The following is a 27,584-nucleotide window of genomic DNA, read 5'->3' as shown; positions in this document are numbered from 1 at the left end:
CATGTTAGACAACAAATTTGGCAGAAAAAGTAGTTCAATACGCAGTAATGCTATGTAGTAATTACTGTATTTATGAATTTAGCACCAAAATATCACGATATATTGAAAACATTGACTACAAAAATGTGTTGGATAATCCAGAACGTTGGATAAGTAAGACTCTACTGTACATTCAAAATCGATTTGCTGCTCATTTCTGTGCAAATACATAATGTTTTAGAGACAGGAGAATTTCTTTCAAGGCATTGGCTTTGCAGAGGACTGAAAATCTATTTCAAATTCATATTAACCATTTTGAAATGTGATATTTTTCCTAAGTCTTGAACAAAAGTAATGTTTTGGAGGATTTGACCGGATCTATTGATGGCAATGCTCTTGTGGTGAAATTTTCAACAACAACAAAGAATATCCTGCTTCTTTGTGATTACCCATTTCATGTTGCCTATTTAGAACACAGTAGGTCACCTTCTTACCTTGGACCTTGCTGCCTTCCTTACTATGGCAAGTAGAGGATGGTAGGTTTGCACCCAGCTGTGGCTTTCGTGGGGGAGTTACTGTACGGAAACCCTGCTCCAAAGTTGATTGGAAGCCCAGGGTTTGTTTTGGCTTGACACTTGCTGAGTGCAAATGCATAAATGTTTACAGACCAAGTTCCCACAGATTAAGTAAAGCGAATTCTGTCTGGAACTTGTGAGATAAAACTTCCAGAAATTATGAAGCTGAAATTTGGAAAAAAATATAAATGTAGGCAGGTTTTATTTTTTTGTATTTTTATAATTAGCATATAAAATTGTACTGTTTGACATGTTTGTAAAATTTGTAGTGTTTGACACATTGTCATATTTAAAATATAAAGCCTCAATTTTGTATAAACAAACAATATGGTTACTATACTGCATACTAAAGAGAGTTGCAAAGTGCTGTACCTTATGCTACCTAAGCATATTTATCTTACCTTTTGCTCTATGAACAGCAGGGGGGAAAACCCCCATATCAACAGACTGTATTATCTGGACAGAAACTGTCTCATGCAGCCACAGTCATAAGGACTAGACTAGCAGCATGACTGAATTTAAAGTTTAATTCTTCAATAATAATTTGAAGCAACGAAGACCTCTTTCACGCTCCCCTCACGAAAAAGATAATATGTTACACAGGCAGAAATTCCTTTCAGATTTGTGTGTTTTCAAATATAGGGTATCCCCCAAAACTTATACACCCTTCGTAGCTTATTCCAATAGTACAGAAATGTTGCAAACTAACAATTGAAACTTTAAGTTTGAAAGTTTGCTTTGATGATTCAAATAGTGCACTGCTGCACAGGAATAATTTGAACTTACATAAAACTGTAATTTAAGATGGAATTTCTAACTCTGATTAATTAATTAATTGATTTCCAATATTTCTACCCCGCCCTTCTCCCCGAGGGGACTCAGGGCGGCTTACACAACTGGCAGGATCACTACCAGTACATTACAATACAATAAAATAAGAATAAAACAGTTAAAATAGTTAAAGAACATAGTAAAATACAATATATAAAAGATTTAACACAGTGCAACACTGAAAATATATGCCAATCATCCATCAGACCTTGTGCAAGAGCCTTAATCCAATCCATGTCAACGCTAACTGAGTTCATTCATTAAACCATTTTATAATATTTATTCTTCAATATGAATGCATGTATTTGGCTTTCAATTAATCACCATAACTACTATTAGTGTTAAAAAGTGCCAACATTTTAAAGGATATCCTGAATAAATTAGTATTAATTTGCGTTGTCCCAATTTACAACTTTTTAAATTGGTTTTTCCTGTACATTTGCCCAAGATAGGACAGTTCCATCTTGTCTTTTTACATCAGCTAGAGGCCCCTATCCGCAATAACATGCTATGCTAGTTTTATATCTGGAGCAGAATGAAGAAGGCGGGGCCGGGAAGACATCTTTCCACCATGTCTCCTGTATCAATTTAATGATATAATGATATATAATAATATTATACTATACTAATATTACAATACATTGTATATACATGTAATATTAATAATAATATTATGATGTAATACAATGTAATAATTATAATTGACTATTATAATTGTATATTTATATTATATGCAATATTACTAATAATATTGCGATATAGTTGTATAATATAATATATTGTATGTATATATACTTGTAAACCGCCCTGAGTCCCCTTCGGGGTGAGAAGGGCGGTATATAAATGTCACAAATAAATAAGACACGTACAGAGTGAGGTGAAAGAACAAGGCTGTTTGGAGCTTAAACATGAAGGTTTAAGTGGCAAGAAGAGGCAACTACACTGATTTTCTTTTGTCTGCTTTGGTTGGAGACATGTGAGATAGCAGCTGCAGTCTTGGTGTTTCTGGAAGCAAGGGTTTCCTTTGCTTATTAGAATCAGGAACATGAGGGGGAGGAAGAAACTAGAATCTTTGCAATTTGTTGTGGCAGGAAAGAGTTTTCTATACTTGCTTATGTGTGCAGAGGGGAGCAACTGGAGCCTGCTTTTTTCAGCTGGCAAGCCTGCAGGAGAGGTTATAGCAGAGGATGCGCTGCCTTTCTCTAACTTCCGAAGTGCTTTCTCTATCTGGGAAGCCAGGTGGAGAAGGCACAGCAAGCAAACAGAATTCTTATCAGTTGCTCCTGATCTGTATATTCCTGTGAAGATCAATGGTTATATCTAATAGTAAGCAACCTCACTTTATCTAAGGGTGAATCTACACTGTAGAGTTTATGCAGTTTGACACTGCTTTAACTGACATGTCTCTATGCTATGGAATCCTTGGATTTGTGTTTTGGGTAGACTGCAGCGCTCTTTGGCACAGACAGCCAAAGGACTTGCCAACCTAAATCCCAGGATTCCACAGTATTGAGCCTTGTTGGTTAAACTGGTGTCAAACTGCATTAATATTACAATGTAGACACACCCCAAGACTCCATTGGGATCAGTTGCTGCTTTGATCATGTTAGAAAATGTCTATAAAAATCAGGCAAGCTCTGATTTTTTTAATCTTCCCAGTCTCTTTAAAATTGGCAGACAGCTGAGTAAAACTGCCAGCTTTGTGGCTACTTTAGTTCTATCAGAACACTACCACTAGTCTCTAATGCAGGGGTCCCCAAACTAAGGCCCGGGGGCCGGATGCGGCCCTCCAAGGTCATTTACCTGGCCCCCGCCCTCAGTTTTATAATATAATATTTTATATCATTTTAAATAATATAATATATTGTATATACATATTATATTGATAATGTTATACAATATAATACTAATAATACCATATAATAATCTTAATTATATGATATATATTACATATAATATTACAGTATAGTGGTATAGTTCAATATAGTAATATATAATGCTAATATTGTGCTATGCTAATAATATAATATATTGTATGTATATACAGCTGCTCTGAGTCCCCTTCGGGGTGAGAAGGGTGGGATATAAATGTAATAAATAAATGTAGTAAATGAATAAATAAATAATTTTAGACTTAGGCTCGCCCAAAGTCTGAAATGACTTGAAGGCACACAACAACAACAACAATTCTAATTAACTGGACTATCTCATTGGCCAGAAGCAGGCCCACACTTTCCATTGAAATCCTGATAGGTTTATGTTGGTTACAATTGTTCTCATTTTTAAATATTGTATTGTTCTCTTATTGTTGTTGTTGTTGTTTTGCACTACAAATAAGACATGTGCAGTGTGCACAGGAATTTGTTCTTTTTTTAATTTTCCAAATGATAATTCGGCCCCTCCACATTCTGAAGGATTGTGGACCGGCCCTCTGCTTTAAAAGTTTGAGGACCCCTGCTCTAATGATTCCCTATGGAAATGTCTTTCCCATTTACATCAGTCTCAATTACCAGAGTGAGTCCAAGATGACACCCCCCCTCCACACATGCTTTTGTGCATATGCTGTATGCACAATAATTACTCTAATTCTGGAAAATGTCTTACCTGCAAACCATCATACTACTTTTCTACTGGGAAAATGGAAAACCCATTCAGGAAGGAAAAACCCTGAAGATACTGGGTCTTCAAAGATCTAATTAGGATTAATGAATGAATATGGTGAGGGGCTTGCGTGGTCCAATGAACCTGCGGGCACAACCACGGGAGTCACACACTCCCAGGAGTGGCCACAGGGGAGGATCCAGACCAAGAACAATCCCAAGACCCAAAGACCTCAATGGCGGAGCAGGTGGAGGATAACATGGTACATGTTACAACGGCTGTGAAGGCGGAAGAAGGCTGCAACAGACTTAGAAGCCACTCTCGTTGTGTTAATCACACCACTGCTGGAACCTCACTCTGTGAAGACTGTGTGTTGACCGGCCGTGCACCGACCTCCACACATTAAAAAAAATCATGCACAGGCGTCTTCCAAGAAATGGAGGACCATCATCCCTCAAACTATGAGGGATCGCCTAAGTAAGTACTAGAGAAAGGAGCAGAGAACATTCCTTATTCCTGTTCTGTATGTTAGAGAGGCGGAATGATGTTCATAACAAGGTATTATTACCGAAAAATTTATTTTACAGCAATCAGTATTTCATAGGCCATTAAGACCAGCCAAAATGTTTCTGCTCCTCTAATTTGAATGTGCAGTTTCAAGATTCAAGATTGTAGTGACCCTGCAACTGAATTTTAGAATAATCACAGATACTAGAATAGTTTAGACAAAACACTAAATTATAGTTTAATCTGTCCCTGGACTTGTAAATGTGTGCCCATCTGCCTGGCGTTGCCACAGGAAGAGTTCTGAATTTTTTCTGAATTTGCTTTACAGGAACAGAAACTTGTTAGGATCACCAATTCTGGACAAACAGAAATGCCCCCCCCCCCACTTGCTTATTACCGATAGTTTTTAGGTTTGTGTGATATCTGAAACTGGGGAATTTAAAACAAAAGGCCACTGTTGTCCCAAGGCGGGATAGTAGAGTCATCCTTATATCATTTAATAGTTAAAACCTGTGCTTTAACAGTATGCTGTGTTCAGCATTCAAATTCCAGCTATTTGTATGACCATTTTTATTTCACAGCTATCAAGATGTGCAGAAATACCTCAAAGAGAAAAAATGCCACCTATATATATATATATATATATATATATATATATATATATATATATAAACCAGTTGTCTTTGCGTTTTCTTTCTGAATATTGATGGCTATTCTTGGGGCAATGTAGAAATAACTTTCACTAATGACTGCTCTTAAGGTGAATGGAAAACCTAACTTTTCAGCTCCTTAAAGATGTAGGCAATCCTCATTACAAGTATATCTGTTGTGTACAAATGGCCAAGCATTTAAACACTTGCATTGCTGCAATTCAGCTGAACATCTTTGTTTCGTTATCTAAGGGAGAAGACTGTCATCTGGGGATGATAGGAAATAAAATTTCACACATTTCGAAGTCACTAATACATAAAGAATTTCACCATCATATCCATGAAGTGTTGCCATTAGCCAAAATAATTGATACAGTACCTTTTTGTAGAAAGACATCTAGTTGATCAGCACAGAAAGCCTTCAACTCTTTCTCTGGTTTATCTTTCTTCACCAATGCCACAACATAGTTAGCCAGTGCTGAAGGATCAGCATCACATCTAAGGGGAAACAATATGTTTATCAGTATCAAATATATTTATAATATATAAGATAGAATGTTTTCAAGAATTCTATATAAACCACAAACATTAGTTCTTCATATATCAAACATCTATGTCAGACAGAACCTGCTCAGTATAGCAAATAATCCTTCCATTAGGACCTCCTGAGAATCTAACCTAAAGTAACTAAGATAAGAAACCTGTAGTCAAATTGCCTGCATATTTCAAATCAAGATATGAAATTCACTCTCTCAGCTTATACATCCTGTTGCACAGCTCCAGATGGTACAGAAACAACTCCTAGTAGAATTTGCTGCCATGTCCTAGAATCTCAGACTGACTATGTGGAGTCTTAATTCTAGCCAAAACTGAAGTTGTTTGTTTGTCCTGGGTGGTGAAGTACAGATGATTTATGGTGCATCTACACTGTGGAATGAATACCGTTTGATACAACTTTAACTGCCATGGCTCAATGCTATGGAATCATAAGAGTTATAATTTTACAATGTGTTTTGTCTTTTATACTAAGTAGTGCTGGTGACTCACCAAATAACAACTTCCATGAATCCAGAGGAGTGAGTGATGGCAGTTAAAGTGCTGTCAAACTGTGTTAGTCCTACAATGTAGACACACACTTATTTTCCCAATGGAGCTGAAGTCAACCATTACCAACCGTAATAAGCACAAGTGGGAAGATCCCACAACACAGGCAGTCCCTGTGTTACAAACATCCAACTTACATATTACTCCTAGTTACAAACTGGGTGAGGCAACAAGAAGTGAGAGGAAATCTACCCCTAGGAAGACAAATTCACTCCTGACACCATTATCATAAAAAAGGTATCCCTACTGAAGTTTTTATCACCAATCCTTGTTTCCACAACAACTCAAAATTTTCAAAATCTAATTGTCACAGGGACAGAAAGTGAGGTAAAATTTTCTGAACAGGGGCACAGACAGCAAAACAAACATCACAGGGTTGGTAACCCTTCCCTATGTAATCCAAAAAAAAACTGACTTGAATTATACTGAAAAATGTACCTGTTATGACTTACATACAAATTCAACTTAAGAACAAACCTACAGAAATGATCTGATTTGTAACCTGGGGACTGCTTCTTTTTCCTGACTAAACAAGATAGCTTAAAAACATCAGGGTATATCTCCACAGTCACACGGGGGTGAGGACATATAACCACCAGTACAACATAAACTGGGCAGAGGGATTCCTGATTGGCCATGTGGTATCTGCAGTTACAGACAAGAGGGAAGAAAGTGAGTAAAGAGACAGTGGACATTTTTCTGTAATATTCATTAAGATACCTGGTTATACTAGCATATGATATACACAGGATTCTAGCCAGACTATCAAACACAGTAGGGTAAAGAGGAAACAAATCTGTCTTGATTTTATTTGTCCAGTTATTTCAGTTCTTTGAAGAATCTTCATATTCTTCCAGGATCTTTAGATCATAACAGAAATACAAAATTCCACCCGCAAAATATTTTTTACATTGTAGTTTTCCAGAAGTTTTGTCTGGCAAAGTATTCCAAACACTCTACACATTTGTAACTAGGCCTCAATTATGTAATTATGCAACTATTGGTATAACCAGACCTATAGTTGCAAAAGGAAGCAGTTTCTATGACAAAATATGTGTCATGTCAAAAAATTACTTAAGAATAATGTGTTCCATCAGCTGCTCCAAAATAATTCAGGTTCTAAAATCCTTTAAGGTAAACCAGAATCTACCCTGTTAATAGAAGAAATGTTAGGTTGTAATTCTAAACACAGTGCCTGCCAAGCCAGAAAGCAATGTTGTGTCTAAAGGGGTGGAAATCTATTTAAACAAATAATTGCACAGGATACCTGATAGACAAAGTCGTAAAAACCTGATTATTAAATCATTTTTATAGCATTTGGCCTTTAAAATAATCAAGGATACATTATACCTATGTTGCCGGAACTTTCTATGAGTTGGGGGGAAAGCAAGGAATCTAAGAGTTAGATAGAAAAATGCCAGATTTCTAATACATGGATATAATGCATGTAAAAATAGTATCTTAATTTTAAAAAATAGTATTGTTGCAGATTGGATTAGAAAGAGTAAAAGGTACTTTTAAAAACATCATACAAGGCTTGGGTAGGTCGAGGCTTAATGGCAGAATACATAGTTTGCCTACAAACCAACTTGGGTTCAATCCCTGATATTAAGATCTCGAGGCCTGACCCAAATCTCTGTATAACTGCATTCCTAAAGAAGTACTACAGATTTAAAAATACAGTCAAGTTTTCACATCCACCAAGGTTAGGGGCAAAGGAACTCAGTGAAAATAGAAAATAAAAAACCCACAATTTAAAAATGGGCATTTTAAAAAAATCTGAGAACATCTCTGTCGGAATCTCTAGGTTCCTGCACCATGTAGTGAACTTCAAAATCACACAGAAGTACATACAAATACCTAAAGAGACTATTTTAATCAAAACTGTGAATAACTGAGCCTACAAATCTCAACTATGCAAATGTGGAGGGTTGGTTATACTAGTAGACTGGTCAATGACATCTTTGCCTGTACAGTAGAGTCTCACTTATCCAAAACTCGCTTATCCAACGTTCTGGATTATCCAATGCATTTTTGTAGTCAATGTTTTCAATACATCGTGATATTTTGGTGCTAAATTCGTAAATACAGTAATTACTACATAGCATTACTGCGTATTGAACTACTTTTTCTGTCAAATTTGTTGTATATGATGTACATGATGTTTTGGTGCTTCATTTGTAAAATCATTACCTAATTTGATGTTTAATAGGCTTTTCCTTAATCCCTCCTTATTATCCAACATTCTGCCGGCCCGTTTATGTTGGATAAGTGAGACTCTACTGTATATAAAATAAGAAAATTTAAGACAGATTTTTCAGTATACATACACTATTTTAAAATGCAATTCTAATGGAAGACTTATGACTTGCTTAGCTTTCATATAATAATCAGAGTTAGCACTACTCTCCAAGTACAACAATGACTGTAATGCTACTATCAAAAAATAATCAAAATGGTTCATTCTGGAACAACTATGTGTGTGTGTATGTGTATTCAAGTTCTGTCTACTTATGGTTATCCTAGAACCCAGGGGTTTTCTGCAGTCACAGTTATGTAACCCTATAATTGTGTAGTAAATGTTCAAGTAAATGTTCACTTTTAGACTGATCATTTTTATCATTTATAATGATTGTTGAGTAATACATTTGAATTGTATTCATGCAATAGCAGATAAGAATGTTATACCGTAGTCAACCAAAACAGCAAGTCTAGATAAATAACACTAAATATTTTGAATGAGCTGTAAATTAATTTGCCACAGCACTATATATGATTGGGGGAAATCATGCTAGGACTCTGAGTCAGAAGTACTGGCTGCCTATTTAATTACACTATATATTCTAGATTACTTTAATCTCATAGAGACCTCTACGTTTTAGACAGTGTGTATGTGTCAGGAGTGTTTATTTGAAGACTATTTCACTGTATAGTACTTGGAAGCTAATACATGGGATGTATGATTTCCAGTAGATACTTCTAAGATTAGCAAAATAGCTGTCTTAAAATAACTAAAGTGACAAAAGAGACAACTAGGAGACAAACGTGAAAAATCTAAGAGTTAGGACTATTTATGGATCTAGTCCAGAATCTCTATCCATGCATCTGAACAATCTAGTGTAGTGACATTTGCTTAGAAGTATTGACTTCACAAGCAGCAACAATATTTAGTTTATAACAATATTTAGTATAAACACTTGAGTAAAAAGGAAATACTGTACAGTTAATCAAAAAGTACTTTCTTTTAAAACTACAAAAATAGATATGACTATAGAGGCCACAGGTTGTTTTAGTCACCACTCTCAAATGCTTTAAACTGCAAACTTACTTATGCTTCCCTAGAGTAAGACCAAATGAACCTTATTTCCAATTCAACATGACTTATTTCAAATTAAACATGCTCAGGACCCTATAGTAAGATACCCTATCTTGCATAGTTAGATCTATTGTATGTCTAGAGCCCAAGAAAATGAAAGTGTGCACCAGAACCTAAGGAAATTTCCTTTAGTATCTCACAGAGGCTCCTTCAGATGATAAACAGGAGACTTGCACAAGAAACCCAGTAAGATCTAATAAAAGCTGTGCATTCCTTATTTGAAAAGCTTGCGGCCACAAGTATTTTGAACTTTATGGAATAGCTATATTTGCCCCTATATACATAATGAGACATATTAGAAATGGGACCCAGGTGTAAACAAAACATTTCTTGATGTTTCATATAATCTTATACATATAGCCTCAATGTTATTTTAGACACAAAGTATTTAATAATTTTGTGAACAAAACAAAGTTTGTGTACACTGAACCATCAGAAAGCAAAATTGTCACTATCTCAGCCACTTTGAGGGATTTCTGGATAAGGGATATTCAACTCCTACCAGTTTTACCATATCCCTGAGGTTCAAAACTGAAAAGGCAAATGTAAATGTTCCCTTTCATCTAAAAACATGTAACAATAACTTGACAATTATTTCAGATTCTGAAAAGGATGAAGTGAGAATAGGATGGGCCGTATTTCATCCTGGTTGTGGAGCTCCAGCAGTGAGGTGCTATATTTTTCAATATTGCAGCTAAGGAAGTCTGACTGTCCTGCCAAAATGATACACAGCAGTTCAAATATACTATTAAATCATTAGTCACCAGATGGTGTGTTTTGGGTCACATTTGGATAAAGTGTGTAACAAGAAAGGAAGGACAGCCCATCACTACACAGATGAAAGCCTGCCAGGTGAAGAATTCTTTTGGACTGTATCTAACCCAGGCATGGACAAACCTGGGCCTTCCAGGTATTTTGGACTTCAACTCCCCAATTCCTAACAGCCTACCGGCTTGATCTTTACTGTAGAATTAATGCAGTTTGACAAGGCTTTACTTGCTATGGCTCAATAGTATGGAATCCTGGGAGATATTTTGATGAGGCCCCAGTACTCTGGCAGGGAAAGCTGAAGACCTTGGGTGCATCCACACTGGCAAATTCATTAATGCTGCTTGACCCCACTTTAACTACCATGGCTCCTGGGATTGTTCCTTAGCTACAACTTGCACTATCCCATTCCCTTGTTCTTGCTTACAGTTGGCCATGTTTTACGACAGTTGTCACCATAGGTTATTGGGCGCTGTTCAGAGTTTAAGTTGTTGTTTTATATGCTATTGGTTTTATTGTGTGTGTATCTTAATGCGTTGTCTTAGGCACCTTGTGCCATATGTAAGCCAAACCAAATCCCTTCGAGGAGATGGAGGCGGGGTACAAAAATAAAGTTGTTATTATTATTGTACTGTGTGTTTATTTTATGTGTTGTTTTAGGCACCTTGTGCCATATATAAGCTGCCCCAAGTCCCTTCAGGGAGATGGAAGCGGGGTACAAAAATATTATTATTGTGCTTGTGGATTTATTATTATTATTATTACTACTACAGTTTGGTGAGGCACCAGAAGGTGGGCAGAGAAGTCTAAAGCCCTTGGGAAACTATAACTCCCACGAACCCATGGCAGTTTAAAGTGGTGCCAAACCACATTCATTTGTTAGAGTAGATGCGCCCTTTGTAAAACGACAATCACTCCGTAGCCTTGAGGCGGGGCAGTCAAAAGCGGTGTCAAACTGCATTAGCAGTACAGCGTAGATGCCCCCCTGGCCTCCCTCTCCTCGCCTGTCTCCTCCTTCAGTCAGAGAGTGTTTTATTTTTCCTGTAAAAGTTGCCCACCAGCTTTGGGAGAGCCTTCTCCCTACGTGGGCTCTCTCTCTCTCTCTGTCCCTTCACGGGACCACCTTTCCCTCCTCAAAGAAGCCCCTCAACCTTTCCCTCCCTTCTCTCTGGGCCACTCACCTCAGGGAGGCTTTCCCTTCCAGGCCCGAATTCCCTCACCCTGAGGGCCATGCTCTCCTCCTCCTCCGGGCCTTCCTCTCCCCCAACCCTCTGCCCCGCTTTTCCGTACTCACATTGGCTCCAATAACTTAGCCAGCCAGGACTTGAGCGCGTCCACGTTCTCTATGATCATGATGAGGAGAAGGAGGCGGCGGGTGGTGTTGGTGGCGCTGCTCCGGGGGCTACACGACTCCTGGCGACATGCCCGCCCCCTCCCTTCCTCCGCTCTCCGCAGCAGTTCCTCGCACTCCCGCCCCTCGCCCTCCCTTCTCGCCGCGCTGAGGGCCTACAAGCCGACCAGGAACTAGCAGGTCCAGGGCGCAACCGAAATTGCTGGGTGCCGGAGGGGGGAGGAGGGGAGGGAGAGGCGGGTGTCCGGCCTCACGGAGGAGCCAATGGCGCGCCAATCGCACGGCGGCGCTCCGCGCTCCGAAAGACACGGGCCAATCCCAGAGCGAGGAGCGGAGCGGGGGGGGTGTCGCTGGTGAAAGGCCGCAGCAGGTTCGGTTGAGGCGGCGTGCGTGGAAAGCCTGGTGGTAAAGCAGAGAAGGCGACGTAAAGCGGCCGGCGGTCCTTGACGCCCGACAGTGAGCGTGCTCCTGAGCATGTGCAGGCGCAGGGTGCATCTACACCAGGCCTGGGCCAACTTGGGCCCTCCCTCCAGGTGTTTTGGACTTCAACTGCCACCATTCCTAACAGGCTAAGCGGCCGAGGGGGGAAATGAAAGGGTCTGAGGCTGTTAGGAATGGTGGGAGTTGAAATCCAAAACACCCTGAGGGAGGGCCCAAGTTTGCCCAGGCCTGATCTACACTGTGGAAGTGGTGTCAAACTGCATTGATTTTACAGTGTAGATGTGCCCTCAATCTGAGGCGTGCTGTCAGATTTCTTTGCATTCCAGGAAAAGATACTGTGTCAGCATGACAGATGTATTGCCTTATTGATAAGACACCACAATAATGTGTGTTCCCTCACTTATCACAGGGGTTAGGTTCCAGGACCACCTGCAATAAGTGAAAATCTGCAAAGTATGGACACTATATTTATTTTAATATGTATACATTATTTTAGTAGTTATACACTATTTTAAGTCTTTATCAACCAATCGTGTTGATAAATCTCCTCTTCCTGTTGCCGCTTGGGCTCCTTTTCTCTCCCTTTGGCTTCTCCTTCCTCCCTTTCTTAGGCTGCAAATTGTAATTCTCTATGATTTATAATAGTCTTTTAGAGTTTATTGAAAAACCGTGAAACAGCGAATCCCCGAAAAGTGAACCGCAAAGTAGTGAGGAAACACTATATTATTTTAAATGTTTATTTACGTTTTATTGATTGCTTATAATGTTTTATATTTGTCCCTTTGATGTTGTTGATTTTGTATTGTATATTAACATGTTGGAAGCTGCTTTGGGTCCCTTTGAGGGAGAAAAGCAGCATATAAATAAAGATTTGTTATTGTTATTATATTATTATGTTTTAATGTTAGCTGTTTTGGATCTCTTTTTAGAGAGATAATGTGGATGTTTTATGCTTAGGTTTTATGTCATTATATAATTTGTTTGCTTGCATTTTAATTTATTGATGTTAGGTTCTAAGTTTACGTTTATATGTGGGGTTATTCTGGATTATTTTGTCGGTATGTGTTTGCTTTATTAAGGCATTGAATGTTTCCCTTTTTGTATGTTGGAATCTGTCCTGAGTCCCCCTGGGGAGATAGAGTGGAATACAAATAAAGTTTTAATATTGTTTATTATTATTATATATTATTACTAATACAGTATTAATGTGTGACATACATTTTACTCTCATGTTACTATTTTAAATGGTCGACTTCTGATTTTCTCAGATCATAGACTGAAAGGCAAAACCCCTTCTTAGAATACAATGGCTGACAAACTAATCACATTTGAAAATATTGCTCCTTTTAGGCCCCATCTATAGTGACCATTTAATGCAGTTTGAATGCAGTTGGACAACAAAGTCCCAAAAAATCTTGCAGAAGAAAGTCCTCAAAGAGCATCAGTGCTCTATGGTTTGTGTAATTGCAATCTGGGCCTCAAACTAGTTCCAGGATTTCTTGTGTAATCATTTGCACACAGCAAAACTACTTACTTCAGTACTGGTTTGAAACTGTATAAAAGGGTCAGTGTAGATAAGAGCCATGTAAGCAACAAGAATTCTCAATAGATGATGTATTAAATTGTGCGGTCTGTAATTATAATAGCCTGACTTAGAAAAGCATATACAAACCAGATTGCAAAATTATTTGTTTTTATTTGCAATACAACTTGTGGTCTCAAGTCTTTATGATGGATCTGGAGTAATTCTTAGTGAATTGTAAGTGAATACTTGTCAACTACAGATTGAATGAACATCTTGATCCCTGTATAATTTCATCATGTTAAAGTGTTCAGTATATACCTTTTTATCTAATGTATGTTTTCACAAACACATTTTTTACAATAAAATGATATACATCCACTTAGAAATGAGTCCCATTGTGTTCAGTGATTCTTACTCCCAGGTAAGAGTAAGAGGCAACAGGAATGTAATCCCAGAGAAGGATCTTTCCGAAGTCAAACTGTTCTAGCTAGCAACCGATGTATGCTTATGGACTACTATAGACTGTATGTAGAAGTTTAGACACAGCATGTTTATTAGTTCCTGTTTGTGTGTTCATTCACACCTACTCTTCCTGCATCACCATAGCCTTTCCTTTGTTCTCAGGTATTTCATCCGCTTTCACACCCCTCTCTCTTTATCTCTCGTGAAACATATGTTAAAACATTTATTTCTGGATGTGCTACTCTAACTTTTCTGATATCATGTAGTATTATTTCTTTTTTACCTTTCATCAAGGTGAACCTGTATTGATTACTTTTGTGTACCATATGAAGTTTGATTTCTTTCTCTGCTAGATACTGTGTGTGGAGTGGGTTGGTAAGCTGTTCAAACATCTGCCTAGAAAGATGCTGTGCTTTGGAGATCTACAATCTTTCACATTACCCTCATACAAAGACAGAATCAGCAGCTGGCTTTCGAGGACAAGTGCAGAGTCCTCACAATTGTTGACACCTCTATTGATCTGTTAAGCATAATCTTCGCATTTTACTTAAAATCAGTTGGACTTCAGTCTGCTTAACTTTGTGGTTGGATTATGTCTCAATGTTTCAAGATGTATGTGTGGTCACTGTTGTGATTTACTGTACTTAACATTTCAAGTGGCCAGAATTTTAGACGGTTTCAAAGAAGCAGCCATGCTAGTCTTCTGGAATATAAAAAAGGGAGGAAGGTAGAATAAAAGAGAATTAGAAGGAATGCAGCAGCAAAATAGTATTTTATTTTGGCACGGATTTTGTGGATATAAATTCACTTCTTCAGAGACAGTAGAGCAAGGTTCAAGCCTTAGGATATAAAGCATATTCACACAGTTGTAAGAGTGAAATGGAATTGTAATAAAACTTGGGAGACATGCAAATCATGACCCTAGGTGCAAAAAAAAAAAAAAAAAGCAGGTTAATTGTTCAGTTAAATTAATTGGACAGTGTATTTCTCTCAGCATAGAAGACTGAAGATGTAGAAGTATTTTCTGGTGTCAAAGGCTTTCATGGCCATAATCGGTTGCTGTGAGTTTTCTGGAAATGGCCATACAGCCCGGAAAACTCACAGCAACCCAGCGAAAGAACTTCTTCAGAATGTCTGCAGATAATATGCATTGGCTGTATTATTTCTCAGCGAGGGGTCCGAGTAGCAGCGAAGCATTGCTCAGACAAAAGGAGCCAGTCCTTGAGAACAAAAGCACGTTTATCACAGGAAGCAGAAATCAAAGATTCTCCTAAAGCTGCCAATGTTTCATGGCCAGCGGGAGCGCTCTCCCTCTCACGGGTTCATCCCATCAAGAGTTAAGTTCTGTGGCTCCCCCCCTCGTTTTTTTGGAACGTCCCAGTCGCAGTGCACCATGGGAGTCATAGTAGCCAAGTCCAGGAACGGCCTGGCGGTGAGGAGATACCGTCAGCGAGCGGCCAGCGCTGTGCCTGCCGGGAGTCATAGTTCGACGCACCGTCGTCAGTGCGCGTCTGGACGGCGTGCGAACTCCACTTCCCAGTGGCCTTTGCGAGGAGCCCGGATTGCATCTTCTTCTGTGGTTGCATTGTGGGAGGACCGGCGGCGTGGAGTGGAAGAGAAGAGCGAGCAAGTGAGCGAGCAGCTGTCGGCAGACGGAGTGTCAAGGCGCGATGACGGTGAATGCTCGAGCCGCTTCCCTCTTGGCGTTGAGCTGGGGCAGAGAGGCACGATGGCTGGGTGGGCAGCCCCTGTTATTTTAAGGCCGGGTGGTGTGGAATATGCTCTAAAGCAGGCATGGGCAAACGTGGGCCCTCCGAGTGTTTTGGACTTCAACTACCCTAATTCCCAACAGCCTCAGGCCCTTTCCTTTTCCCCTTCAGCCGCCGAATGGAAGCCACAGTCTTGAATCTGCAAGGCCTGAACAGGGCTGTTGATCAAAGGGGTGTCTTGGAGGTCTCTTTCATGGGTTTGCCATCAGTTGAGGTTGACTTTATGGCAATTAACAACAAAACTTGTTGTTGACAATGATGGCAATATCACCATTGGATTAAACCCATGACAATGTTTAAGAGATCATGAAGATGGATCTAGGATATCTTGTTTAAAGAATCAATTGATAATGTATTTCTTCCAGTTGTTTTCAATCTATGGTGATCTTAATCTGAACCTTTTACTGGGTTCATGCAATCCGGGTAAACCGCAATTCATTCGGTGTCCTGGATTTCGGTAGGGGTCCCGATCCATTTTTCGGGAGCCTCCCAAATTCGGCAGGACAGAAATCCATTTTTGATCTGGGAAGTTGAAAGATTCATTTGCAGTCCGGCCCATTGGCAGCAATGGGGGGAGGGGGCTTCCCAGGCTCCCTTCCTGTCATTTTAGGCATTCATACAGTTGGAAGAAATTTCATGGGCCATCCAGTTCAATCCCTTGTCAAAAAACAGGAAAATCGCATTCAAAGCAACCCCAACAGATGGCCATCCAGCCTCTGCTCAAAAGCCTCCAAAGAAGGAGCCTCCACCACACTCTGGGGCAGAGAGTTCCACTGCTGAACAGCTCTCAAAGTGAGGAAGTTCTGTTCTGTTGCCACCAGTAAAAAAAATGGCGGTGGAGCCCATGCCATTACGGACTTCCGAACAAGCCGAAGGCAAACAGCCAAAACGAATCCATGCACAAGCCTACCTGTTACAGGGTTTCTTGACAATATTTGTTCAGAAGATGTTTGCCATTGCCTTCCTCTGAATCCGAGCATGGCTTGCTCAAGGTCACCCAGTGGAATTCATGGCTGAGAGGATTCGAGCTTTGGTCTCCAGAATTGTAGTCCCAATTAAAACGACTACAGCACATATCCCAAATTACCCAATTATGCAGGTCATCCCTCTTGAGTCTCCCCCACTCCCCGCTATTTCTTCCATGAACATGTCATCTGCCAATGGAATGAGTATTGTAGAAGAGAGGAATATTTTCTATAAGATGCAAAGGCAGCTTGCAGCAGAGAATGATGTAACACTTGTATAGCAGGGATACACTAGCATTGTAGTGAACCACCTCGAAGAGTAAGATCATCTGGGGAGGCCCTGCTCTCAGTCCCGCCTGCTTCGTAGGCATGGCTGGCATGGATGAGAGACAGGGCCTTCTCAATGGTGGCCCCTCGGCTGTGGAACTCCCCAGCGTTGTAAGGTTAGCCCCCTCCCTTTTGGCCTTCAGATGGAAAGTGAAGACCTGGCTCTGGGATCAACCTTTTGGATAACTGTGCAGTGCAAGAATGGATGTCTAAAATGTATAATGACCTTGGAATGGCTTTAGACCATGATTTTTAACTGTTGTAATGTTTAAATTTTTATGTCTAAATTTTTAAATATTTAATATTTTAAGCTTTGATTTTATATGTGTTTTGGGGCATCAAATTGTGCCATATGTAAGGCGCCTTGAGTCCCCTCCGGGGTGAGAAAGGCGGGGTATAAATGGGGCAAATAATAAATAAATAAATAAATAAATGTAGCTGCTTCACTGCTAACATTATCTCCTTTTCAGCTGGTAAAGATATTGGATCCATGCTCCTCCTTATGGTCACCCTAAGGAGATGAAATATGCCATAGATTGTTCACCCAAATAATCGAAAGACCAGAAATAATCTGCCATTTAAAGCTGTTCATGAATGAATAGGTAAAGATAAAGGTTTTCCCCTGACATTAAGTCTAGTCATGTCCGACTCTGGAGGTTGGTGCTCATCTCAATTTCTAAGCTGAAGAGCCGGTGTTGTCCATAGATGCCTCCAAGGTCATGTGGCCGGCATGGCTGCACGGAGCACCGTTACTTTCCCGCCAGAGTGGTACCTATTGATCTACTCACATTTGCATGTTTTTGAACTGCTAGGTTGGCAGAAGCTGGGGCTAACATTGAGAGCAAACCCCGTTCCCCGGATTTGAACTGGCTACTTTTTGGTCAGCAAGTTCAGCAGCTCAGTGGTTTAACCTGCTGCGCGACTGGGGGCTCATGAATGAATAAGGTCTGATAAATGTAAGACAAACAAGATGCCTTGTTCTCTTTGCATCTGATTACTCTGTCAATATGTTTTGGAGTAGTAGCTATATTAGCCTGCCAGAAAACAATAACTAGAAGGGCCCTTGCGTCCCATTACAAAATAATGATTTTGTTGTTACTGTAGTATTTGAGTCGGAATTTACCAAAATTATAAAAGCCTATATAATTCAGCAGGCTGGGATCAGTATAGCATGAGTGCAGTGGCGAGGAATCTTTAGATGTCCAGATTTTTGAATATGCAGCTCTCATCTGTTTCATCCAGCATGACCAATGACACAAGATTGTGGATGTCGTAGCCTAAATTAGTTACATTTAAAATGGTGGCCTATGAACCAGTCCTGTGGCTGTCAGTATGTAGCAAATTTCCAAAGTCAAGGATAGTGTCATCAATCTGATTACAGCCAGATACTACCTAATTTTGGAATACAGTAGAGTCTCACTTATCCAAGCCTCGCTTATCCAACGTTCTGGATTATCCAACGCATTTTTGTAGTCAATGTTTTCAATACGTCGTGATATTTTGGTGCTAAATTCGTAAATACAGTAATTACTACATAGCATTACTGCGTATTGAACTACTTTTTCTGTCAAATTTGTTGTCTAACATGATGTTTTGGTGCTTCATTTGTAAAATCATAACCTAATTTGATGTTTAATAGGCTTTTCCTTAATGCCTCCTTATTATCCAACATATTTGCTTATCCAACATTCTGCTGGCCCGTTTATGTTGGATAAGTGAGACTCTACTGTACTTCTAAATCTCCCTTCAATATAAGGAGAGCTATATTACTTTTATAGCTCTTTCCATCTGACAATAGTTAGATTATTTTTTGTTGCACTGATATAGTGCAGTAGGAGAAAGCAGCAGCAGCAGTGCTGAATCTACATCACACAGCTCCAGCAAAGTAACATAACTATCTCTTTGAGATATCTGTGGATATATTAAGTGCCTCTTCCAAGATAATAAGAAGGCCTGTGGCCCTGGAAATGGGGAAGCTTTGTCTTTGGGATATTATCTCTGTTCTGTATTCACTGCATTATCTTTTCAATGTGCTTTCAAACCAGTGTCAAACTTTTGATGATAGCCAAGAGTTTGAGACCCGAGTACCTGGAGGATTGTCATCCTTCCTATGATTCTGTTCATACATTGAAATCAATGGGAGAACAATTATTAATTATTTATTTAATGTTGTTTTTTCTCCCGCTGAACAGATACAATGTATAGGAAGACATGTTGAGGCTTACAACTAGTCAGTCAGATTTGAGAGTCACTATAGGAGAACTATCTAGATCAGGGGTCCCCAAACTTTTTAAACAGGGGGCCAGTTCATGATCCCTCGGATGGTTGGAGAGCCGAACGATTGTTTTTTAAGAAGCTATGAACAAATTCCTATGCACACTGAACATATCTGCACACTGGAACAAATGCAGCCTCAATGTTAATAATAATAATAATAATAATAATAATAATAATAATAATAATAATATTTTGGTGCAAAAGGCCACCCTATTGGGATCTGCGCGCATCATCCGAAAATACATCACACAGTCCTAGACACTTGGGAAGTGTTTTACTTGTGATTTTGCGATACGAAATCCAGCATATCTATCTTGTTTGCTGTGTCATACAATGTTGTATCAATAATAATAATAATAATAATAATAATAATAAAGAGGGTTGGAAGAGACCCCTTGGGCCATTTAGTCCAACCCCCTTTTGCCTTTGTACACCAAAAGCACTAGCAAAGCACCCCTGACAGATGGCCACCCAGCCTCAATGTTAATACTACTACTACTACTACTACTACTACTACTACTACTAATAAAGAGGGTTGGAAGAGACCCCTTGGGCCATTTAGTCCAACCCCCTTTTGCCTCTGTGCACCAAAAGCACTAGTAAAGCACCTCTGACAGATGGCCACCCAGCCTCAATATTAATAATAATCATTATTATTATTATAAAGAGGGTTGGAAGAGACCCCTTGAGCCATTTAGTCCAACCCCCTTCTGCCTTTGTGCACCAAAACCACTAGCAAAGCATCCCTAATAATTAATTAGGTAAAGGTAAAGGTTTCCCCCTGACATTAAGTCCAGTCGAGTCCGACTCTGGGGGTTGGTGCTCATCTCCATTTCTAAGCCGAAGAGCCGGCATTGTCCGTAGATACCTCCAAGGTCATGTGGCCGGCATGACTGCATGGAGCGGTGTTACCTTCCTGCCAGAGCGGTACCTATTGATCTACTCACATTTACATGTTTTCAAACTGCTAGGTTGGCAGAAGCTGAGGCTAACACCGGGCTCTCATTCTGCTCCCCGGATTCGAACCTGCGACCTTTTGGTCTGCAAGTTCAGCAGCTCAGCACTTTAACACACTGCGCCACCGGGGGCCCTTAATTAAATAATAATTAAATTACCATTATAAACACAAGCAAAGCTTTGGAAGGCATGCATTGGGCGAGGGAGGAGGCGGGAAAGGCACGCACCTTTCCCTCCTTTGTGCCGTACGCGCCTTCCTTGGAAGAGAAGGAGGGAGCCACTGCTGTGGGGGCTGAATAAATGGCTTTGATGGGCCGCATGTGGCCTGTGGACCGTAGTTTGGGGACCCCTGGTCCAGATACTTTCTTGAATGCATTCATTCAGATGACAAATGAAAGCACTGAGGTGTATTATGAATCTGCTTTTTGATGTGTTGAATTCCTTTTTTGCTTTTTTAAAATTTTATAGTGTTTGCTTGTCCAATTGGTTTGTTATGATGATAATTTCCTAGAATAGATATCTCTTCTTGGATAAGTGAGATAAAGTAAACACAATTCTTGCGAAAAACATCCCCAGAGGTTGGCTTCTGATAATATTCCTTCTGAAATCCCATGCAAGTTTCCATTTTTTTCCAAGGCCCTGACTTTGGTTACTTCCTCTTGGAAATTTTTCATTGTTTCCAAATGGATTATAGTGACCCTCCAGGATGCAATCTGCCTCTTACTGTGGAATCACTGCTAACTCCTTCAGATGTGCTCAGTCTGATGTTTTGGTTGTGATTTGACACTTGTCTGCCTTCTTAGCCATAATATGACAGGCTGGGTTTGAAGCATTCATGCTTCACTAATCAGGAACAAGTCAGATTGTTTCTAAGCTTACATAACACTTCAGTCCCTAATTTAAAGCCGCCAAGATTGCCCAGTTGACAGAATGTATGACTGATAATAGTCCCTTTAGGTTAACTGTGCTGTCAGTCCACATGGCACAGATTGGTTCTATTCTGACAAGTATTTTGTAATTGAATGTTTTGTTACCAAATCATGCCATACCATGCTTGAGTCGCCTTCATGAAACTTCACTAAGAGCCCCAATGGCGAAGTGTGTTAAAGCACTGAGCTGCTGAACTTGCAGACCGAAAGGTCCCAGGTTCAAATCCTGGGAGTGGAATGAACGCTCGCTGTTGCTCCAGCTTCTGCCAACCTAGCAGTTTGAAAACATGCCAATGTGAGTAGATCAATAGGTACCGCTCTGGCGGGAAAGTAATGGTTCTCCATGCAGTCATGCCGGCCACATGACCTTGGAGGTGTCTACAGACAACGTCGGCTCTTCGGCTTAGAAATGGTGATGAGCACCAACCCCCAGACTCAGACATGACTGGACTTAACATCAGGGGAAACACAAAGTGTATGTATGTTTAAAGTTTTTTTGTGTTCTTAGTTCATATACTGCAAGCAATAAATGGGTATATTATCGGTTTTGGTCATATTTTTGCCAGGATAAAACCTTATCAGTTAGTTTGTTTTAGAAACACTGTTTGTTAAGGAAGCATCAGTATTCAGAGGCATAAGCCTGTTCACCAGTTCAAGAAAACTCTAAAACTTTAAAATGCCATACTTTTGAATGACACCCTGTTTAGTATCTGCAGTGTTGGCACCTTATGATGGTACCTTTAATGCCTTCTTTACCTTCTGCCATGCAAGTGAATGGTTGCGTTCATTCCTCTGGTATAAATGTTAATGCTGTGCTAGGGAACAATGTTCAATTTATTTTTGGAAGGTGTGGTGGATCACTCCTTGAGAAATGTATCTTTGTGTACAGAATATACAGAAAAGTACAGAATTCTTAATAGAAGAGGCCATTATGATACATAGATCCTCCCATATGGCACACTACTCATCTCACATCTTTCTAGTTTTGAATGAGATTCTGTTTTGCCATATTGGTACCAGCTTTTGTGTCTGTTGATTTTTGTTTTTAATTTGTTTTAATGCTAATGTGCTACTTTTGTTTTATTGTTTGTGAGATGCCCTCAGTCCCACACTGCGAGAAATGGAGCATGTAAATGTGACAAATAATTTTATTTGTTACACACAGTGATTGAAAAAAAAAATAGAAATCAAGCCTTCTAGTTTTTCTTGTTTGAAAACAGAGCAGCCTCAGTAGCGATGCTGCAAATTGAGGTGGTTTGAGATGGGTGAGATAAAAGCTAATGGTCATTCAAATTAAGACTTCTTGAAAATGCCTAAGGGCTGCAGATTGCATAGGGAGTAGGCTTGACACAGCATTTCCCATGTATACATTTCATTTAGAGTAGATCTGTTGTCATGTTTATTTTATGTGATAATACATCTTTATTTGACTGCTACCTTAACATGCCATAATTCATAACCAGGGACTATGATTATTGCTAGGTTTCTGATTATCATGTAGCACTGGCACACTCTCTGAAATGTAATCTCAACAGCTTGCTCTATATATTGTCAAATGATGTTGCCATTTTTAAAGAGGCAATTTTTAGTTCAGTACTAATTCACAAATGCTGTCAACTCCCACCAATAAATGTATTTTACTGGAGCGAAACATGTCATATTTGTATGGATTTGCTTGTTTCCTATTCACATAATTGATCCGTCATTTGTCTATCCATTAATGGGGGTTCGAGATAAAAGCATCCAGGTGATAATGGATATTTCAAAGCGTAGCAGTAACTCGTAAATACATTATCAGATTAGCAAGCTTTGACATTTTGTAATCACTGTGATACAACAAAGTAAGATGAATTGAAACTTATTTGAAAAGATGGGTAGGAGTGCTGAATGCTTTTTCATTATTTTTCCTTAATGTATTAGACTTTAACTTTGTATAAGTGGTGTTTTGTTTGTGAGCACTGTGGTGTTAAATGTCCAGGCTCAGATTGTTTTAAATTCTGTGTAAACTGGAAAAGTCCCAGTACAATATTCTGGCAAGAGTCTGTATTGACATTTACAAGCTAATTAAACCAAACTCTTTAATAAGGTAATTTTCTTATCTTCTAAGGAGCGGAAGGGAACGGCTAAAGTAGACTTCTTGAAGAAGATTGAAAAGGAAATCCAACAGAAATGGAAGGATGAGGGAGCATTTGAGGTTAATGCCTCAGATGCCGCAAGCCAAAAAAGGTAAGAGTACACTTTCTAAAGGTCACAGAATACTGGAAGAAGATTTAATGATTGTACAGGAGTTTTGGATAACATGCAAACATTTTAGTATTTAAGATGGTGACTTAAAAGACTGTTGACGTCAGCAGAAAATCAATTTAGCTTTGGATTAGGTATGCAAGTTCTGGGTTTAATCTTCTACATAGTAGTATGCTCACAGATGGTAGGGGACACACAGAAGTTGCTGGATATAAATCTGATTATGTTACAGGACCTAAGGACAGGTTCTAGCTCCCTTTGCTAGAAAGTAGGCATGGATTACACCTTTATTGAGGGATCCTAGCTCCACCAGAAGGAACATGCTGGGATCCAGTGACAACATTTCAGTTTTCCCTAATGGACAAGGAATGCCAAAGGTCAGGTCTCAAGTAAAACCTCAGTTAGTATCTAATCTGACAGAACAGTGGATAAGCCAAATGCTGTGCTGAGCAACACACTTGATAGTGGTAAATTGTATGAACACATATAATGAGATATGAAGAAATTGTATCTTTTACCTTGCTTTTGTTGTTGGCTTTTACCTTGTCTGCAAAGTTATTTCTGATAGTTGCCAATATGAATTATTGGTTCTAGTTTCCTTTCTATTGGAAGGAGAATGTTTTTCAACAGTGCAGACGACAATTGGATAATAAGTGACACAATGTAATGCAGTGGTTCCCAAACTTATTTGGCCTACTGCCCCCTTTCCAGAAAAAATATTATTATGGTATTTAACACCAAAGAAAATTGGCTTAATGTATAAAAATAGGGATAACAAATGCTGGAGATGCAAGGAGCAAGTTGGGTCTTATTATCATATGTGGTGGAGCTGTAAGGAGATTTAAAAATATTGGAAAATAATTAATATGGAATGTAGAAAAATTTTAAAAATAAATCTAGAATGTAAACCAGATTATTATTTATTAGGGCTTTATGACATACACGAAAAGGAGAAAGGAGTAAACCTAAAGAATAAAGAAAATATAGAAAAAATATATACATATTTAATTACAGCAGCAAGATTAGTAATTGCTAAATATTGGAAAGGCACTGTCACCCCCACTAAAGAGATGTGGCTAGAAAAAATAATGGACATTAAAAATATGGATAAATTAATATACTTAATAAAAAAAATACGGGAAGAGTTATGAAAGAAACGGACTGGTCGAAGAGTATATGGAAGAAGAATTAAGAAGATAAAGCAACAAAGGAAGAAGATGGAAGATAGAAGAGCGGAAGTCTGCCTCACCCCGAGCCAGGGTACTTTTCCCACCCCAACCCATCTTCCCCCATGATCTATCCCTACCCCAAACCCTCCTTATGCCGTATTAGAGTACCCTTTTCCACACACACCCTTGTCCCTTTAGTTTTGTCCCGCCCCTTCCCCATACCTTCCTCACAATCTTACCCATAACGCCCTTTCCCCTGTTTTCCCTTAGAATGTCTTCACAATAATAAAACCTCAATAAAAATTATTTGGAAAAAAAAAGAAAAAATATTACTCAGCGCCCCCTGGAAATTATTTTTTTTTAATTTTAATAGCAATTAAACAGAAAGATAAATGTATTAATGCATATGGCAAATGCACCTGTGGCCATCACCGCCCCCTGAATTGCTGCAGTGCCCACCAGGGGGTGGTAGCGCCCACTTTGGGAATCACTGGTGTAATGGATCAATAATGAATTTTGGTCAACCAATATAGCTACTTCAAGTTCAACATTAAAAAGTATATACCATATATACTCGAGTATAAGCCAACCCAAATATAAGCCGAGGCACCTAATTTTACCACAAAAATTGGAGAAACTTATTGTTTCGAGTATTTCTTTTCAGTACTCAATATTTTAATAGTATTATATTCAGTTCTAGTTTTTATTGAAATACTTAAGCATCATGATCCTGAGCAATGGCATATTGGATTGCTGAATTCATCTTGTAGTTTAAGTTTTACATTTTGATGTGTTTTTTTGTTTTGTAATTTTTACTCAGCAATGGAAAATACTTTGCCACCTTTCCGTACCCATACATGAATGGCCGGCTTCATCTAGGACACACATTTTCTTTATCTAAGTGTGAGGTAAGTATTATTTTTTCCTCTTGGTAGCTGTTTCCACAAGCCCTTCCCCCCCCCCCCCCAAAAAAAAAAGGAAAAAAAGAAGGTTCCTTGTTTAGTTCTTTCCTCACAACCTCTGAGGATGCCTTCCATAGATGTGGGCGAAACATCTGGAGAGAATGTTTCTTAAACATGGCCATACAGCCCGGAAAACACACAACAACCCTGTGATTCTGACCATGAAAGCCTTCGACAACGAAATGGTGGTTTATCATTTTAGTCTTTAAGCCTTCTGAGTTCGTATTCACACTTTCATCATTCAGAAGTAATGTTTTATTTTACTCTGCAGATCCATGGAAAATATACATGATATTTCACACTAACAAATGAAGAGACAAGCTAGATATTCTTCATGACTTTGTTTCCACGATTCCATGGCATTCAGCCATAGCAGTTAAGGTGGTGTCAGACTGCATTTATTCTACAGTATAGATGTACCCTATGGCTGCTTCTCAATTTATTTGCTGTAAATAGGATTTTGAGAGATCCTCCATTCCCATTACTTATTAAAATATGTGAAAAATAAAACAATGTGTATTCCAATGTTGGACAAGTAATCATCATACTATTCTTTTTTGTGGTGAGGCGTGTTTAAAATTGTTAGGAAATGGACATATAGTTTAAAAATATCTCTCAAAATGCTTCTAATTTTTTAAAAATAACTAGAAAACATTGTGTATTACACAAGTACAACTTGATTCTTTCTTATTATTCTACACTTGAAATGTGATTTTTGTAACATCCTCATTACCTTCCCCTCAAACCCACTCCTCAAGTAATGTTGCAGGTACTATATAGCCACCTTGAGTCCCTATATTGGGAGAAAGGTGGGATAAAAGTAAACGAAAATAAATACATAAAATATTGTCTGTAACTTATCACTTTTATTGCTAATAATACAAGAGTTAGCATTATTTATTTTACTTTTTATATTATTTTCACAATCTATATAGTTTATGCACACTTTACCTTAGAAAACAGTGTGTTTTCAGAACATTTTAACCTTTTACCACTAAATACAAATACAGTGATCCCTCACTTATCGCGGGGGTTAAGTGGACCACCCGCAATAAGTGAAAATCCACGAAGTAGGAACACTATATTTATTTCAATACTTATACATTATTTTAATAGTTATACACTATTTTAAGTCTTTATCAACCAATCGTGTGTTGATAAATTGCCTCCTTCTCCTCCCGTTGCTGCTTGGGCTCCTTTTCTCTCCCTTTGGCTTCTTCCTCCCTTCCTTAGGCTGTAAATTGTAATTTTTTTATGATTTATAATATTCTTTTAGAGTTTATTGAAAAATCGCAAAACAGAGAATCCGCGAAAAGTGAACCGCGAAGTAGTGAGGGAACACTGTAGTTTCTATGGGTCCTAATCCACCCATTAATATTTAACCTCTCTTTTTTTTATCCTAGTCTTTTATTGCTTAAAGCTTGTTGATGTTCTTGTGTTTCATATAGTTTGCAGTTGGATTCCAGAAGCTAAAAGGAAAAGCTTGCCTCTTCCCTTTTGGGTTGCATTGTACTGGGATGCCCATTAAGGTAAAATTAAGGATCTGCTTTCTGCATATAGACGAAACAGTTCACTCTCCAGTTAAGACAACACCCATTTTTTTGTTCTAAGGAATCATTTTAACTGACATTTGCCTGCTACATGTTGGCACTGAGATGAAGCAGTGTGTAATGTATAAATTCTGTTAGTGTATTGAGGTGAAAGGTATGAGAATGTCTTTCATATCATGGGAAATGATTACCTGCAATTTCTACTGATGCTCTTGTAGATGACATAGCAATTGCTCATACTTTGCTTGTTTGCTTAAAGCGATAT

At 38.9% G+C, this 27,584-nt stretch overlaps 2 protein-coding genes across 4 annotated transcripts in view; one reads left to right on the top strand and one right to left on the bottom strand.

Annotated features, from left to right (window-relative positions):
• The window catches only part of rbm27 (RNA binding motif protein 27), a 48,486-nt gene extending 36,510 nt beyond the window's left edge, over window positions 1–11,976 (bottom strand). Inside the window, exons 1-2 of the mRNA XM_003224097.4 lie at window positions 11,686–11,976; window positions 5,523–5,641 (exon numbers count right to left, since the gene is read on the bottom strand). Coding sequence (XP_003224145.2) covers window positions 5,523–5,641; window positions 11,686–11,744 — 178 coding nt within the window. The 5' untranslated portion in view covers window positions 11,745–11,976. The remainder of the gene's footprint in view (window positions 1–5,522; window positions 5,642–11,685) is intronic.
• A 3,689-nt stretch (window positions 11,977–15,665) lies between these two features.
• Window positions 15,666–27,584, top strand: part of lars1 (leucyl-tRNA synthetase 1) — a 68,591-nt gene continuing 56,672 nt past the window's right edge. The window contains exons 1-4 of one of the 3 annotated variants that reach the window (XM_062970402.1): window positions 15,666–15,846; window positions 23,502–23,620; window positions 25,628–25,715; window positions 27,218–27,298. In XM_062970402.1, the coding sequence (XP_062826472.1) occupies window positions 15,841–15,846; window positions 23,502–23,620; window positions 25,628–25,715; window positions 27,218–27,298 (294 nt within the window). In that variant the 5' untranslated portion in view covers window positions 15,666–15,840. Of the gene's footprint in view, window positions 15,908–23,501; window positions 23,621–25,627; window positions 25,716–27,217; window positions 27,299–27,584 lie in introns of all 3 variants that reach the window. The other 2 variants (XM_003224098.4, XM_062970401.1) reach the window with 2 other exon arrangements.

Source organism: Anolis carolinensis, chromosome 2, assembly GCF_035594765.1.
Source record: "Anolis carolinensis isolate JA03-04 chromosome 2, rAnoCar3.1.pri, whole genome shotgun sequence".
Lineage (NCBI taxonomy): Eukaryota > Metazoa > Chordata > Lepidosauria > Squamata > Dactyloidae > Anolis > Anolis carolinensis.
Note: the sequence above shows the minus strand (reverse complement) of the source record. Positions and strands in the feature narration are given on the sequence as shown.